The sequence below is a fragment of the Mobula hypostoma genome, chromosome 19 (genome assembly GCF_963921235.1).
Source record: "Mobula hypostoma chromosome 19, sMobHyp1.1, whole genome shotgun sequence".
In the NCBI taxonomy this organism is placed as follows: domain Eukaryota; kingdom Metazoa; phylum Chordata; class Chondrichthyes; order Myliobatiformes; family Myliobatidae; genus Mobula; species Mobula hypostoma.
This window is the reverse complement of record NC_086115.1, coordinates 38,014,480-38,029,963: the sequence shown is the minus strand read 5'-3', so window position 1 is coordinate 38,029,963 and position 15,484 is coordinate 38,014,480. Positions and strand designations below refer to the sequence as shown.

At 38.7% G+C, this 15,484-nt stretch overlaps 2 protein-coding genes across 5 annotated transcripts in view; one reads left to right on the top strand and one right to left on the bottom strand.

Moving 5' to 3' along the window:
* The window catches only part of LOC134358975 (exocyst complex component 6-like), a 194,539-nt gene that overhangs the window by 49,244 nt on the left and 129,811 nt on the right, over window positions 1–15,484 (top strand). For all 4 annotated transcript variants that reach the window (XM_063071718.1, XM_063071716.1, XM_063071717.1 and 1 more), the window contains exon 5: window positions 3,075–3,120. In XM_063071718.1, the coding sequence (XP_062927788.1) occupies window positions 3,075–3,120 (46 nt within the window). The remainder of the gene's footprint in view (window positions 1–3,074; window positions 3,121–15,484) is intronic.
* Window positions 3,151–15,473, bottom strand: LOC134358977 (cyclic AMP-dependent transcription factor ATF-1-like). The gene is given in 3 exon segments (XM_063071722.1): window positions 3,151–8,093; window positions 8,095–8,182; window positions 8,185–15,473. Coding segments are annotated over 3 exon segments (804 nt in total). The 5' UTR covers window positions 8,498–15,473; the 3' UTR covers window positions 3,151–7,690.

Below are 15,484 nucleotides of genomic sequence, written 5' to 3'. Positions count from 1 at the left end.
CAGTTGTACTTTAGTGGTAAGTCATTTTCCAAAAAAAACACTAGACAATGTTTCTCACCCTCTGCATGCCACCTTGGCTGAACAGAGGAGCACACTTAGTAATGGACTAAGACAACTGTGCTTTTGCAGTGAGTGCTATATGAGGTCATTCTTGTCCTTGGCCAGTAGGCTCTGTAATGAATCCACCTATAACCAGGGAAGTGATGACCCCCTCCTGTTAAGACTGTTGAGGTAACTTATTTTTCATTCTTTCTTGCTTCTCTTCTAATATTTGTATATCTGTGCACTTGTAATGCTACTGTGGCACCGTAATTTTCTTTGAGATCAATAAAGTATCTATCTAATATTTGGAGGCAATGCTATGTATGACTGGTAAGCAATGTTTGTATAAATGCCATTGGATTGAGGAGCTGAGCTTGGTGGCACTGATGAGCTAAATGGTGCCACTTGCCTGCAATAAACTGACTTGTTAAATACTTTTTTTTTGTTCCTGTGTGTGGAAAAATCCTGATAGTTCAAGTGTTTTCTCATCCTTCATATTCATATAGTTTTTAAGAGTGTTGGATTCTGCACCAGTATGCCAGACCTTGTCTGCCAGGTACCATTATCCACAACTGCCAACAATATCACTCTTCCTTTCCTCTGCTAGTATAATCTTGATGAATTCCCTCAACACTGTTCCATGGGTAGTCCATTGAAGATGTGAACCAATAAATTTGAGCTGAATCTGTTAGCCTTCCATGTTTGACCATGCATATGTAGATGTTTGAACCTGACTGCTTTTTAAATAACTCCATCAACAATTTATCATTTACTTCTCTGGTCTTTCATTTATTTAAAGTTATATCATGGTAACAAGCTCTTCCAGCCCAACACGTCTGCATCACCCAATTACACCCACGTCACCAATTAACCTACTTACCCATACGTCTTTGGAATGTGGGATGAAATGGGACCACCTAGAGGAAACCCATGTGGTCATGGGGAGAATGTACAAATTCCTTACAAACAGTGGTGGAATTGATCCCACATCACTGGTGCTGCAATAGCTTTACGCCAGCTGCTAGTTACGGTGCCACCCATAAATTTATTGCCTTATTTGTAGAATAAGCACATTAAGGAAAAAATGAAATGATATCAAGAGCTATTTGATAATGCTGTCATGGTCATAGGTGCATAATTTGTAGGAGTTTGTTGCATGTTCTTTCCGCATTCCTTACCTGGATAGGGATTTTGGAGTGGATTGATAGTGTTTTAGTATAATAATTATTATTATTACTGGCAGAATTGTATTTTGTTTTTAAGCTGTAGTCTGAAGAATCACTTTAAATTTCAATGAAATAATGCAAACATTGCATTTTGAATGCGGTTTTGAGACAATTATATAAAAAAATACTGACATCTGTTTTTCTTTCCCTGGTTCCTGCTAATTATAGTTCAGAGCCAGGTGTGAAGCACAAAGGTCAGCAATGTAAATATACATACTAGATACAAATTTTGACCACTTTCTAGAAAAAGGGAAAGAAGAGTGTTATACATTCAAAATAAATCTTGTCCTTTCCTTGAGGGGGGTTAACTAATTGCCATTTGTGCATTTGTTTTGCTACAAGAGTGACTTTAATTTTTAAAATCTGGAGTTTTCTGTTATTTTAGAAATTTTCTGTAGACAAAATAATATTTGAAGGATAGCATGGAAATACTTTGTACAATTTTAAACCTATTGTATGGATTGCTGATGTTTTTTCAGTGCAGGTTGCACCATAGGCATTTTTGCTTTTTGACTAGCAGCAATTATTTTCTATTTGCCCATTTAATCTAATTTTAGGATATTTGTCTGAATTCTTCACTCTTGCATTCACCTTGTACTAAGGGGCTGCTCTTGTTTTTATTAATGTAGAACATAGAACTGTTTAATACAGTACAGACCCTTCACCCATGACGTGCTGACTTTAACCTAGTCCAAGATCAATCTAACCCTTTCCTCCCACATAGCCCTCCATTTTTCTTTAATTCATGTGCCTATTTGAGAGTCTCTTAAATGTCCCTAATGTATCTGCCTCTACCACCAGCAGTGTGTTCCACACATTTACTATGTGCAAGTCAAAATAACTGCATTTGACATCCCTTCACTGTACTTTCCTCCAGTCACCTTAAAAATATGTATTCTTGTTTTAGCCATTGCCATCCTGGAGAGAAAGATGCAGGTAGTCCACTCTGTCTATGCCCCTTGTACACATCTATCAAGCCTCATCATCTTCCTTCACTTCAAAGAGAAAAGGCCTAGCTCACTTGGCCTTTCCTCGTAAGACATGTACTCCGTTCACACAGCATCCTGGTAAATCTCCTCTGTACTCTTTTTAAAGTTTCCACATCCTTCCTATAATGAGGCAATCAAAATTGAACGCTTATCTGTTTGTAAATTGGCTATTTTCCAAAAATGAGACCTCCGGAAGCTTAAAATTCATCCAACTTGTGCAGTAGCAACTTGACTTAGTAGCTTCCAGATAATTCCTTCAGTGCCACACTGCAATAGTGCCTCTGATTTTTCAAAGTATTGACTTGAGAATAATTTGTCTTATTGAGGCTAAGGTTGGCTAACAATGTATGTCCTTTATTCCAAGACCCTTTTCTCAGTGGTGTTGTTACATCATTCTTGTAATGCATTTGGAGCGCTAGTTAAGGTGTGAGATTACGAGATGATTTTTCACTAGGGGTCCTTTTGTATTTTAAGTTTAATTTCTACATACTGAGATATATGGCCTACTCTTTGTTTCTCAGTCTAATGATTTTTTAATGTGTATCTTAATAATATCTAATATTAATTGTTTCAACGTTGTATGTTCCTGGTGCTTCCTTCTCCAGGTTTAGATTTAGTGAGCAGCCTAGGTGTTTTCTGCAGAAAAAAATTTATGACCTTGTAGAGCTTCCTCAATGGCTATATTTTGTACATTGGGAATACTAAGGGAGATCATGTAGTCTAATATTAGTAGACTAATTTGAAAACCTTTTTGTACTGAGCTGCTTATTAAATTAATGATTGTTAACTTGTTTTTCTCCCCCTTTCTGCTTTTTAGTACTAGAAATGTACAGCAAAGTGAGAGAACAGATGAAGGCCAAAAGGTAGTTTGTATGTCTGTGTATTATGTAATTTTGTTTGCCACTCACCTTGCAAAAACAAAATGATGAATGTAGCATTTTTACTAATACTGTATTGGATTCCATGTTTCACAGATTCCATTAGAAGTAATAACTTATTGCATCTGTTTGTAAATGTGCTATGTTTCATCTAAAAATGTGAAATCCAGTTTAGAATACATGCCTTGTATGCATTTAAAAAAACTGTGCCTAATCATTTGTTTCTTATATACAGCATTTTAAGTTGCTACTAATGATGAATTAAAAGTCATATAAAGCTACTATCTGAAGCAGTAATATAGCCCTGATCAGTGGAGATTGGTACTTGGATTCCAGTTAATGAAAATTTGCATTAATAATTTGGCTGGGGACTAAATTTCGTATTCAAGTTTACTGATGATACAAAGCTGACTGGGAGGATGATGTAAATAGGCTGTAAGGGAATATGGCCAAGCCAAGAAAGTGGATGAGAATATAACATGTAAATTATGGAAAATTCAAAGCCATCCACTTTGCTCCAAACAGAAAAGTAGAGCATATCTTGACCTTTTGGCAGATTTTGTTCTTTGGGAATAGATGTTCAAAAGGACTTGGATGTCTTGATGTTGGCCTTGATTACGAGAGGATTGACATGCAGATAGTCAAAGGTAATACTGCAGTTAACAATGGCCTTAATTAGACTGCACTAGGAATATTGTACCTTGGAGCCATAAAAGGAGTCATAGGACTGGCTCCTGGTGTATTGAATTGGCTGTATGAGGAGAGAGTGAGTAGATGAGGCCTATATAACCCTGAATGAGTAATTATCCCATTGAAACCTGCTTGTCAAGTAGATGTTGGGAGACTGTTTCCTCTTGGCAGAAGATCTTTAGAACTATGAGGTGAAAAGAAGTTTCTTCATGGAGAGGGTGCACTTGCCCCCAATGTGCAGCTATGGTTCAGTTATTAGGTTCTTTTAAAATAGAGGTAAATTTCTGGATATTATGGGAATTGTTTTATATAAAGCTTAGAGCAGAAAAATGAAGCTGAAGTGGAAGATCAGCCATGAACTTGTTGCATGTCAGCAAGTTTGAAGGGCCAAATAGTCTACTTTGTCTCATAATTATGTTCTTTATAAAAGATTCACTTGTGATAAGTCAGTAAGTAGAGGCTAAAGTTGTGAGTCAACCTGATTGCTTAATTTGATTCAAATTCCAAGCTGCTTTCATCACTACAGATAAGAAATCAGGAAAGATCCTCCACTTTGACACTTAGTTAAAGTGTCAAACTTCATTGAATAATTATAACTAGATTAATAATATATCAAGTAAGCAAAAATGGTGGATCATGATGAAATAAGATCCCTAACAATAGAAAGGTGTCATAGTTTTGCTACATTATGGAATATGCCACTGCCAATTGTCTTCCTTGTGAAGAAGATTTGTGTAGACTCTGTACAGTTTGGTAAGTATGCAATATTTGTAATTAAGTTTCCTGAATAAGCATTACTGTAAAATCTTGTCCATGTTAATAATTGCAAGTAATTTATTTCATGAGCTTGTCATTGGCTCATTATAACCATCTAAATTTAATGTCCAACCCTCTGGCATTTGCATTAGTCTTCTAGCCAAAGGGTGTTAATAGTTTATCTTTCATTTTACATGTCTCCTGGAGCTTGTGTTTGCCTGAAAAGGTATTCTAAATGCCTGGCAAAGAAGGAAGGAACAGCAGGCAGAAAAAGTACAGCAACCCATATTGTATTGCCAAGTGAATAGGATACTGTATATCAAAAGTTGAAGTAAATTTGCTGCCATGTGAAACAGATGCTGTCCCTTCAACCTCCTATTTTTTTTCTTCTTGGAGCTGTAGAAAATGGGTATGAGTCTAATTGGTCTCATTGAAGTATATTCATATTTTTGTGTAGTTCTGAAGTGCTCGGAGATATATTTGCAAAATAGGGAAATATAATAGCATAACTGAATGGTGAAATCAACAATGCAAATTGGATGCCTAAGTCATCTGTTTAAACACATTGTTATGAAACCATATCTCCTCCCTGGGAAGTTTGCGTTTAGAGCTTCCTCAAATCCTCTGTTCCTTTTTGCTTCTGGAGCCTGAAGCCAGTTCTTGATTGATGGCTTCTCTGAGGTTCCTTGCATTGTCAAATTCTTTCAAAGTGTGCAGAAAATTGTTTTATCAATCTATATGCAAAAGAAAAATTGCATCCTGGTATATCTCTTGCCAAGAAACAAATTAATATTTTATTACTCAGTTTTTTCCACATTAATCAGTGACAAATTAATAAGGCTTTGCACAGAAAAAAGTTGCATTACAAAAATTTCGATTAAAACATTTTCTACCATAGATAATGGCATTGATTTCTATTTTAGTTAACAAAGGTTGAGAACCTTGTAATTTTTTAAAAAAATTACATTTACTTCAGACTCTAATGTGCAGGTTCATTTCATGTGCACACTAAAATGCAAAATAACAGATGGCTGTACATCAGTGAACCCTCTTGCTTTATGTGTTGTCTGATCAAGATGAAGTTTACTTCCTTATCAGTATCTATAAATCTAAAATGCATTTACCTAATGTATTAAGAAATAACACTGCAAATACTATGTGTAAAGCATACTTCAAATCATATTTCAGTCTGTTTTGCACTTTTAATTGACAATTTGATAAATATTGAAGACTTGGGTGACATTATTGGTTTACATTGCTGTATCTATAAAAGTTTGGCTTATATTGTCAGTTCAGCTGGCCAAAGCTATGACATTCTGAATGGTTCTAAAATTTATTAGATCTCCTTTTACCATTTTTTTTCCTCCTCTTCCCACCCTCTGCATGCTTCTGTTTTCTTTATTCCCACTTGGTTATTAATTTAGTTTATCAGTGTGCTTTGGAATTTCAAAATGATGTTAGTATGTTTGTGCCCAGAGTGCAGTCTCCAAATTGAAAATAGATCAAATTGAATGTTCAATCATTGGATTTTTACCCATTTGTGAAAATACACTTCAGTACCCTGCATATTATTAGAACCACCTGGCCATATGAGTTGTTTTTCAGCTACTGATTAATCAGAACACATTATAAACTAATTTAAAAATTATACAGGTATCCAGCATGCTCATCAAATTACAATTTTTCTGCACTCATTAATATAACCAAGTGAGTTCCGTATAATGCGTGCAGTACTAAATGTAACAGCTGTGTCTTACTAATAGATTAAATTACATGATTTAATGAGACCAATTCAGTATATTAGGCAATAATCATGTAATAATTTTCTGAGATGACTGATCACCATGATTATCTCTTAAATATATTATAGCACTGCAGCAGACATATTTTGGTATATTTGAATTGCAACTTCACACTGAATGAAAGGAAACTACTTCATCCCCTGCTGGCATGCACAGCAAAAAAATGTCCAAGACTATTTCAGCAGTATTTCTCACACTATTCCCTCTAACAGCTAGAAGGACAAAACAAAATTGACTCCTGGCAATACTAGAGTATCTTGCCAGGCTATGCATCATCCTTGGTTGGAAAATATTTGTTCCTTTCATTCTTAATGTATTTTAGGAATTTGATCTATCTGATAGCACTGTGGAACCACCTTTTCCATATATAATGTAACAGTTAAAGAAGACATCTCATTGTTACCTTCAGGATAATTTGAGATGGACACTACACGCTTGTCTTACAACCAAAACATGCATCACCTGAAATAATAATAAAATAAACTATGATCTTGAAGCTATAATTGTAGCATTCCAGCACTAAAAACAGTATTTAAAAATCTGGTTAGTAGAACTCCTGTCCTGTTGGTTTTATGCAATTTTCTTCAAACAGAACGTGTGATCCAGATTAAATCTACTTCCTAATTTGGCACTTTTTTTTTTACATAAATACAAATATATTTGCATGATATGCCAAGGAACTCATTGGACTGAAAGCAATGTAGTAAAGAACTGTGCTCCCAGTGTTGAGTCATGAAACAAAAGCTGGATAAATTCTACTTTCAATCATTTAGGGTACTTTTTTTAAATTGTGCAACTAGGTTTCAAGAGTAAGCTAAGGAGATAAGTTTAGTATAATAAAGGGAACCTTGGGGTCAACATAAAGATATGCCTGATGTTGGGAATAACATTGGAGTCATTGGAGGCCTTTGGCATGCGAATGAATCATGAAACTGAAATGGTGCTTCTACTCCTGTTATGTTACTATTGTAACTCTGTTCTTTTTAAATTTTTTTTTTGATTATTCAAACATACAATACAAAGTACTGCCGTGGGAGAGGGGGTTGAAACAGAGTCTGCTGGATAAGTGCTAAAGGTGACTGATGAAGTTGGTCCAGTGATTGCGAGTCCTTTCCTCTCTCTCTCTACGGGGCTCTCCCTTACTCCAGAAGAGGTGCTGGTCCAGAGAATCCAGAGCCACAGCCAGATCCCCTGCCTACGCCTTAGATCCTTCAATGCATCTGTAAATTGTAGTTTCTAAAAACAGTGCCTATGCCCTTCCAGTCAGAGAGCACTATTTGGGGAGGGTTCAGGGTTTGACAAAGTGCCTAGGCAGTTTTGTGACAGTAAAAGTCCTTCAGGGTTTTCAGCTCCTCAATTAGAATCTGGTTCTGGTTCTCAAGCACTGCCACGTGGTTTTCCAAGCACTTCATGTACTTCTTTTTCCTGTGGCACTCCCTTGCAGCCTCCCTGTTCTTCATCAGCTGGATCTCCTGCTTCAGCGTGGCATCCTCAGTCTTGATGGCATGTGGTTGGAGGGTGATGGGTGAAGTCATCATCACCGTGTGTGACAGGGAGTTGGTGGTTGGAGTGGTCTGGATCTGGTAGATCTGGATGTCCCCCAAGGCAGTTTGCACTACAACTTGGTTGCTGGGGACCAGGATCTGCTGCCCATCTGTCGTCTGTGTGTATTGTAAAATGGTGGTCCCCTGCTGCACAGCCCCGGCGCTGGATGTTGAGTGCCTGCAGACCATGGACACCTTCAGCCCCCACACTGGCCAGCTGGATGGTTCCACCTGGAGTGATGGCAATGTATTGGTTTGATAGACAGGTGTAGGGACCGTCAAGGTGGTGAGGGGATTGGCATCGGCCTCCTTGTTCCCTTTGTCATTCTTCTGGGTTGTTGCGTCTCCCGATGACAACTCATTCAGGATCTTCGTGTATGATGGGCAACTGGAGAGTAACTCATGGGACTTCTGTGAAGAGGATGCATCGTTCGACGATTGCTGGAGATACTCACTTTCCAACTGCACCGACTCCTGCTGGGTCAGCTCTGTATTCTGATGTTGGAGGGCGGTGGGGTTGGACGTCCTTGTGTCTGTACTGCTATGTTCATCGCGCTGCACCTCCTCCATTACTGGCTACCTGCCGCACGGTGCTGCGGTGGGTAGATCAAGCGGGCGCGGGAGGTCTGAGCCAAGGCGGACCAGACGAGACTACAAAGTGCAGCAGGATGGCGGTGTAACTCTGTGTTCTTAAAACCTGATTATAAAACATGTATTTAAATTTAAAACCACTTTTAAAGCTAATGTGGAACTACTGCTGAGTTGAGATTTGGTTTATTAATGTGGTTTAATGAGTTGATCAGAGGATTGAGGAAGGATCTTCGAGCGCCCCCTCTCTGTTCTAATATCTCTTTCTCTTTGCTAAATATCAAGTAGCAGTGTCTCAGTCTTTATGATAGCAAGGTTGTGTGACATTGAGTGAGGAAATACTGCTCTTGAAATCTCTGCAGGATCTGTGAATCTCTTCTGAAAATCTAGCCAGGAATAGCAGTTTCCTGCTGCATCCAATTTCACGTGGATGCTGCACATTGGATTCAAGAAGCATAACTTCAGTGGAAAGTGCTCGTCGTCCAGCAGCCACACATTTGCTTTGTGTGGTTTAACTGTGGTTAATACAGCAGACTCGATCACGTTGAAGAAATTGCCATATGTCCTTGAATAATCAATGATCTGAATGATGTGCTTTGTCTGGTCACGCAAAAGCTGGACTTTGAAACAGTGGAATCCCATTTGACTGTTCAATATCTTAAACAGTCTTGCATGTGTTTTGTGATTCACAGCACCATGGAGGAGCCTTGAATCCATTTGCTGTATGCTGCTGCCTAACAGTGGGAATAAAATTTGGCCACCTGTTTAGAAGTAGTAGAATCCATAAATAACCTTGCATGTATAGCAGAGGGAACAAATAGTAAAGCATTGTACATATCTTCAGTCCAGCTTGGAAGGTCCCAGTGCCCAAAGTTTCATGCTCCCTGAACCTTATTGGCAAAACAGTCCTTGCCCTGTTACAAGATGGAAATTGTGGCTAGAAAAGGTGATATGCTCAAAAGGATATTCTTACTCGAGGGATATGCTCTCGTGCTGTTATTTGCAGAAATCCATGTAAAAGTGTAGGTCATAGTGCATATTTAACTCCTGAGAAGAATACAGATAATAGCTCCAGCTTCTCTTCCTAGCGTATTTTTGACCTATTTTCTCTTGGCTTGTTCTGTCTCCTCTTCTTGGTCTCATCCTTGTCTCTACATTCCATCATACACAATGCACCAAGGGGAACATCTAGTGAGGGGTCATTGCTTGAACCCTGTATGCAGATGCTTTAAGTCAAGATGTTCCTTCGGCACACACTCCTTGCACTTCTTTGTAAACTTTAGCAACTTTAAAGAGCAGTAGAAAATACCAAATCCTCTTAAAATTAAAACAACAGCCCATAGAAATCAATCATCAGGAAGACTGTAAGTAGTTGACAATCCTTTTATAAATACTACTGCAGGGGTGAGATCCTGCTGCAGAGGCAGTGTTCAGCTGTGCACGATAATAAGAAAACATGAGTTTTAAGCTCTAATTTAGTAGCACTCTCATTAAGCATTGTGAGGCGATTTATGCATATGAGTCTCTTGATTCTGCATGCTTCCAGTGAGTGTTAATTGATAAGTTACCAATATGGAAGGTATATGATGTATGGTACAAACTTGAACATGTGTATTAATTGCCAATGTCAAGATGAATTTGACAATACGATGTCCAAATATTGGTTGCTCTGGAGCTCAGTTTTATAGCCGCAATATAAATGCTGATATAATGGTAAGTAGTATAATTAATTAATATATGTGCCTTTGTGGCTTTTCCAAAAAATGTAAAAGTCAATATTCTAAAACCTTTTATTCCAATGGGATTCTGTTATGACTTGCATTTAATGAAGTACATTCATTTGAAATAAAACCTGTAAGTGGGCAATATATAAACTTGTCAGTCATTAAAAAGCCATTACGAAGCTGACATAAAGATTTACTAACATCAGGTTAGGGAGTCACTTGGGTTAATGGCTTATGATAATATATAAATTATTCATAACTAATGCTGAACTCAAGCAGCAGAGTTAACAAAATGATGAATCTTTTCTGGAAGGAACTAGTAGATGGTGTTTTTGCATTTCGATTAAATGGATATCAATTCTAAAATTAGTTTAGCAAATTAGAAAACACTCATGGTAAACAGATGGAATCTTAATTCTTTTAACTGATTTGTGTATAGCCATCTTTACTAGTGTCATATCTTAACTCTTGTCAGTGCATGCACTTATTCTTAAGATTAATGCAATGGAAGTCATATGTTTAGGTAAAAGCTACACACAATCATCTAAGATATATTGAGTTTATTAAATCATTGATCATAGTTTTTGCAAATAAAACTTTTTGGCAACAAATGTATCAACATTTGTGGCGTGTATTATTTTGCTATCGCTTGAACTAAATTTGTGCTGAGTTTTGCATTTTATTTCAGCTTAAAATAAATTGCAGTGTTTATTTTGGACCTTGACCTGCAGTTGACCTGCAAATTAAAAAGGCCTCAATATTTTATGAGAACAGATGTTAAAAGGCCAAGGTCTTGTTCTACAGATGCGTATAATTAGAGAGGGGTTGCAGGATGGATTTGTGTGGATTATGTATGAATGTTGATCTCAAAGTCTGGGCTTTCCAGATGATCTAACAGTGCTGAGATTAGCTGATAAATAAAATTTCAATAAAATGGTTCATTTGACTGATGCTATTATAAATATCTTCTTGTAACTGTTTTGTGTTGGAGTTTGGGCGTTACACAATTTTATAATATAATAAAGACGTAACCTGACATATCCACAGTGCTGTACTGGTGTTAGACAAAATAAGCTACTTCAAAGTGCACATGATCTAGTGTAATAGGGAATAGAAATTTTTCATCTGTACTCAAAACCTCAGCTTATCATATCAAAGGCTACCACAAATATAAACGAGTAAAAGCTTTTCAAAAGTGTTCTACTGGTAATGTTGTTGTTGTTGTTCGTCCTTCATAGTCGAAGATGAGCATGACTTCAAAGTCAAATGGGAGATTGGTGGCTGTGGGTCCGGAGGTGACTGATGAGGCCAATCCGGGCCCTGAAGGCTCGCCCACATGTGGGACACAAGTGGGTGGGTGCTGTCGTGGCAGTGGATGCTGCTCGGGCCTTGCGCACAGCACGCTTTCATTGCGCCTCGATGATGCGCCTGACTTCAGCTGCACGGGCTCCTGTGGTGATCTTGCTGTGCCAAGCTGGACGGTCAAGGGCAAGCGTCTCCCTCGTGTTGATGTCAACACCCAGGCCTTTGAGGGACGCTTTCAGGCAGTCTTTGTAACGTTTCTTCTGCCCCCCAACTGAGCGCTTGCCCTGACACAGTTCTCCATACAGCAGCTGCTTAGACAAACGGCTGTCTGGCATTCTATGCTGGTTTAATAAATATTCAGAATACGGAATGATAGTTGGTATAATTAAAAATTTTCACCAGTTTATTTTCAAACATTCAAGTATTTTTTTAAAATCATAAATGGGCTGTGTACGTTCGTGGAAATTGGAAAGAGAATTAAAGAATCATGGTTATAATGTTTTGGGGTTTCATATACTGTAAATGTTGCACCTTTCTCACATCCATATTAGTCAGTAGCCTGATGAATGGGAAGAGGAGGAGATGCCTCAGAAATCATTCTTGGAATATATACATACTCTAGCTCCTGCTATCCAGATGTTACCACTCTAGTGCTCTTCAGAAGGCACTGTGCACTGTTTTTCTGCTGATTACATTGGTGCCTGTAGTCAGTACAAATGTAAAACACTGAATTGTGTGAATCAATATTCATGGATGCATTATAAACAAAATCTCATCATATAAAGTAAAAAAAACATGGATTTTTAGAATCAGATTTATTATCACTGTCTTGTATAATGTGATATTTGTTTTGCAGCAACAGTACGGTGCAAAGACAATTACTATATGTTGTGTATGTGGCTGGGTTACATAACAAAGCTATAAATGAAAACAATAGACAATAGGTGCGGGAGTAGGCTATTCGGCCCTTCGAGCCAGCACTGCCATTCATTGTGATCATGGCTGATCATTCACTATCAGTATCCAGTTCCTGCCTTATCCCCATAACCTTTGATTCAACTATCTTTAAGAGCTCTAGCCATCTCTTTTTTGAAAGCATCCAGAGACTTGGCCTCCACAGCCTTCTGGGGCAGAGCATTCCATATATCCACCACTCTCTGGGTGAAAAAGTTTTTCCTCAACTCCGTTCTAAATGGCCTATCCCTAATTCTTAAACTGTGGCCTCTGGTTCTGGACTCACCCATCAGCGAGAACATGCTTCCTGCCTGCAATGTGTCCAATCCCTTGATAATCTTATATGTTTCAATAAGATCCCCTCTCAGCCTTCTAAATTCCAGAGTATACAAGCCCAGTTGCTCCAATCTTTCGACATATGACAGTCCCGCCATCCTGGGAATTAACCTTGTGAACCTACGATGCACTCCCTCAATAGCAAGAATGTCCTTCCTCAAATTTGGAGACCAAAACTGCACACAGTACTCCAGGTGTGGTCTCACCAGGGCCCTGTACAGCTGCAGAAGGACCTCTTTGCTCTTGTACTCAATTCCCCTTGTTATGAAGGCCAGCATGCCATTAGCTTTCTTCACTGCCTGCTGTACTTGCATGCTTGCTTTCAGTGACTGATGTACAAGAACACCTAGATCTCGTTGTGCTTCCCCTTTTCCTAACTCGACTCCATTTAGATAATAATCTGCCTTCCTGTTCTTACCACCAAAGTGGATAACCTCACATTTATCCACTTTTGTTAGAACAATGTGCACATAATTTTACTGTTAATTCTTCAGCATTGTTAATAAATCATTTCAGTATTGATATTCATTGTGCCCACTTGCAAGCATTAATTCTGTATACCGAAGACATTGGTGGCAATAATCAACTGTGGAGTTACAAACTTTGGAGTTTGAAAAGAGACCCGCAATCTGTTGTGGGACAGATCAGTGGCATTCAAGACTGGCAACCATGTAAGATACAAGAGGTGCAGGTAACTCACATGCAAAGTGCCAATTCTGGACCAAACATGAATCACAGAAGGATGCCTGACAGCTGTGGCAAAGGTTGAATACTATGACCTTCTACAAAGTAAATCCAAGCTCGCAGATGAGCTCGGTGCATTTCACGCCTGCTTCGACTAAGAAAACAGAACGCTGGAGACGGGAGTTAAGTTAACAGGGTTCTTTACTGACTGAAACAGAACTGAACACACACGTACAGATCAATACGCGCCTAATAGCGCATGCTCAACGATGTGTTACTACAACATAAAGTAGTCACATAATATACAGTGGGCTCTATGGTACACTATAAATTATGAGTTGTGTAAATAGTGCAAAAAAATTATGTAATGTTCATGAACCATTCAGGAACCTGATGGCATAGCTGAAGCTGTTTCTGAATCATTGGAATATGGGTCTTCAAGCTCCTATTCCACACACCTGATGGTAGTAAGCCAGATGGGGTGGGTCCTTAGTGATAGATGCCACCTTCTTGAAGCACTGCCTCGTGAAGGTGACTTCTGGTGAGGAGGGTGATACTTGTGATTAAACTGGCTGACTTCCATAACTGTCTGCAGCTTCTTGCAATCCTCTTCATCGAAGCATGATACATGGCTGTCGTGCAACTAGTTAGAATGTTTTCCTCTGTATGTTCATAGAATTTTGTAAGAGTCTTCATTGAAATACTAAATCTCATAAAAGTCCTAACAAAGTAGAGCCACTGGTGTGCATTCTTTATTGCATGAGTGTGTGTTGAGCCCGTAGTGGGTCCACTGAGACACTCGCTGACAACCAGGAACTTACAACTGCTTACCCTTTCTACCACTGACCCCCTCAATGAGGACTGATGCATGTTCTCCTGAATTCCCCTTCCTGAAGTGCAGTCAATTCCTTGGTCTTGTTGATGTTGAGTGCAATGTTGTTGTTGCTGCACACTCAAACAACTGATTTATCTCTCTCTCTCCTGTATGCCTCCTCATTAGCATCTGAGATTTTACCAATAACAGTGGTGCCATCTGTGAATTTACAGATACTGTCTGAGCTGTGCTTAGCCACACAGTCATGAGTGTTGAGAGATTAGAGCATCGGCTAAGCACGCATCCTTGAGCTGTGCCTATTTTGAGTGTCAGCAAAGAGGGAAATGTTATTACTGATATATGCTGTGGTCTCCCAACAATGAAGTCAAAGATCCAATTGCAGGAGGTTGAAAGGCACAGATTTAGAAGCTTGGTGATAAATACTGGGGGGATGATGGTATTGAGCAGTGAGTTGTAATCAATAAACAGCAGCCTGATGTATGTTTTACTATTGGCTGCATGCTCCAAAGCAGAGTGGAAAGTCAGTGAGATTGCATTTGCTGTAGACCTGTTGTGCTAGTAGGCCAGTTTCAGTGGGTCCAGGTCCTTGCTCAGGCAGGAGTTAATTCTAGCCATAATCAGTCTCTTGAAACACCAATTGCTGGTCGTTGATGCAGCTCACACTGCACCAGTATAATTGTTGCCCTTTTGAAATGGGGGTGGAGGGGAGGGAGGAGGGAATTCTCAGACCACAGCTGTGATTGGTTGAAGGTGTCCTTGAACACTCCAGCCAGTTGGTTGGTACAGATTTTCAATACCTGGCCTGCTATAACATCAGGCCCTGAGGTCTTGTGAGGGTTTCCCCTTTTGAAGGATGTTCTGATATTGGCCTCCAAAGATTTCTTGATTGAAATTTTTAATAACTTGAATTCAACAGCTTTTATCCTGTTCTAAAATTGGGCAAAAATGTGCCTAGACTGAAGTTTAAAATTAAAAGGGAAAACTTTGTCTTTTTTTTGAAAGCCCTCTATTTGGTGATCCTTAAAATTCCTGAAGTGCAATGAGCCAAGGCATTTTCAAAACTTAAATTATTTTGGTATCTCATTATAGCCTATTTGGTGCATTGAACATGATTTCATACAAACGTGTAAA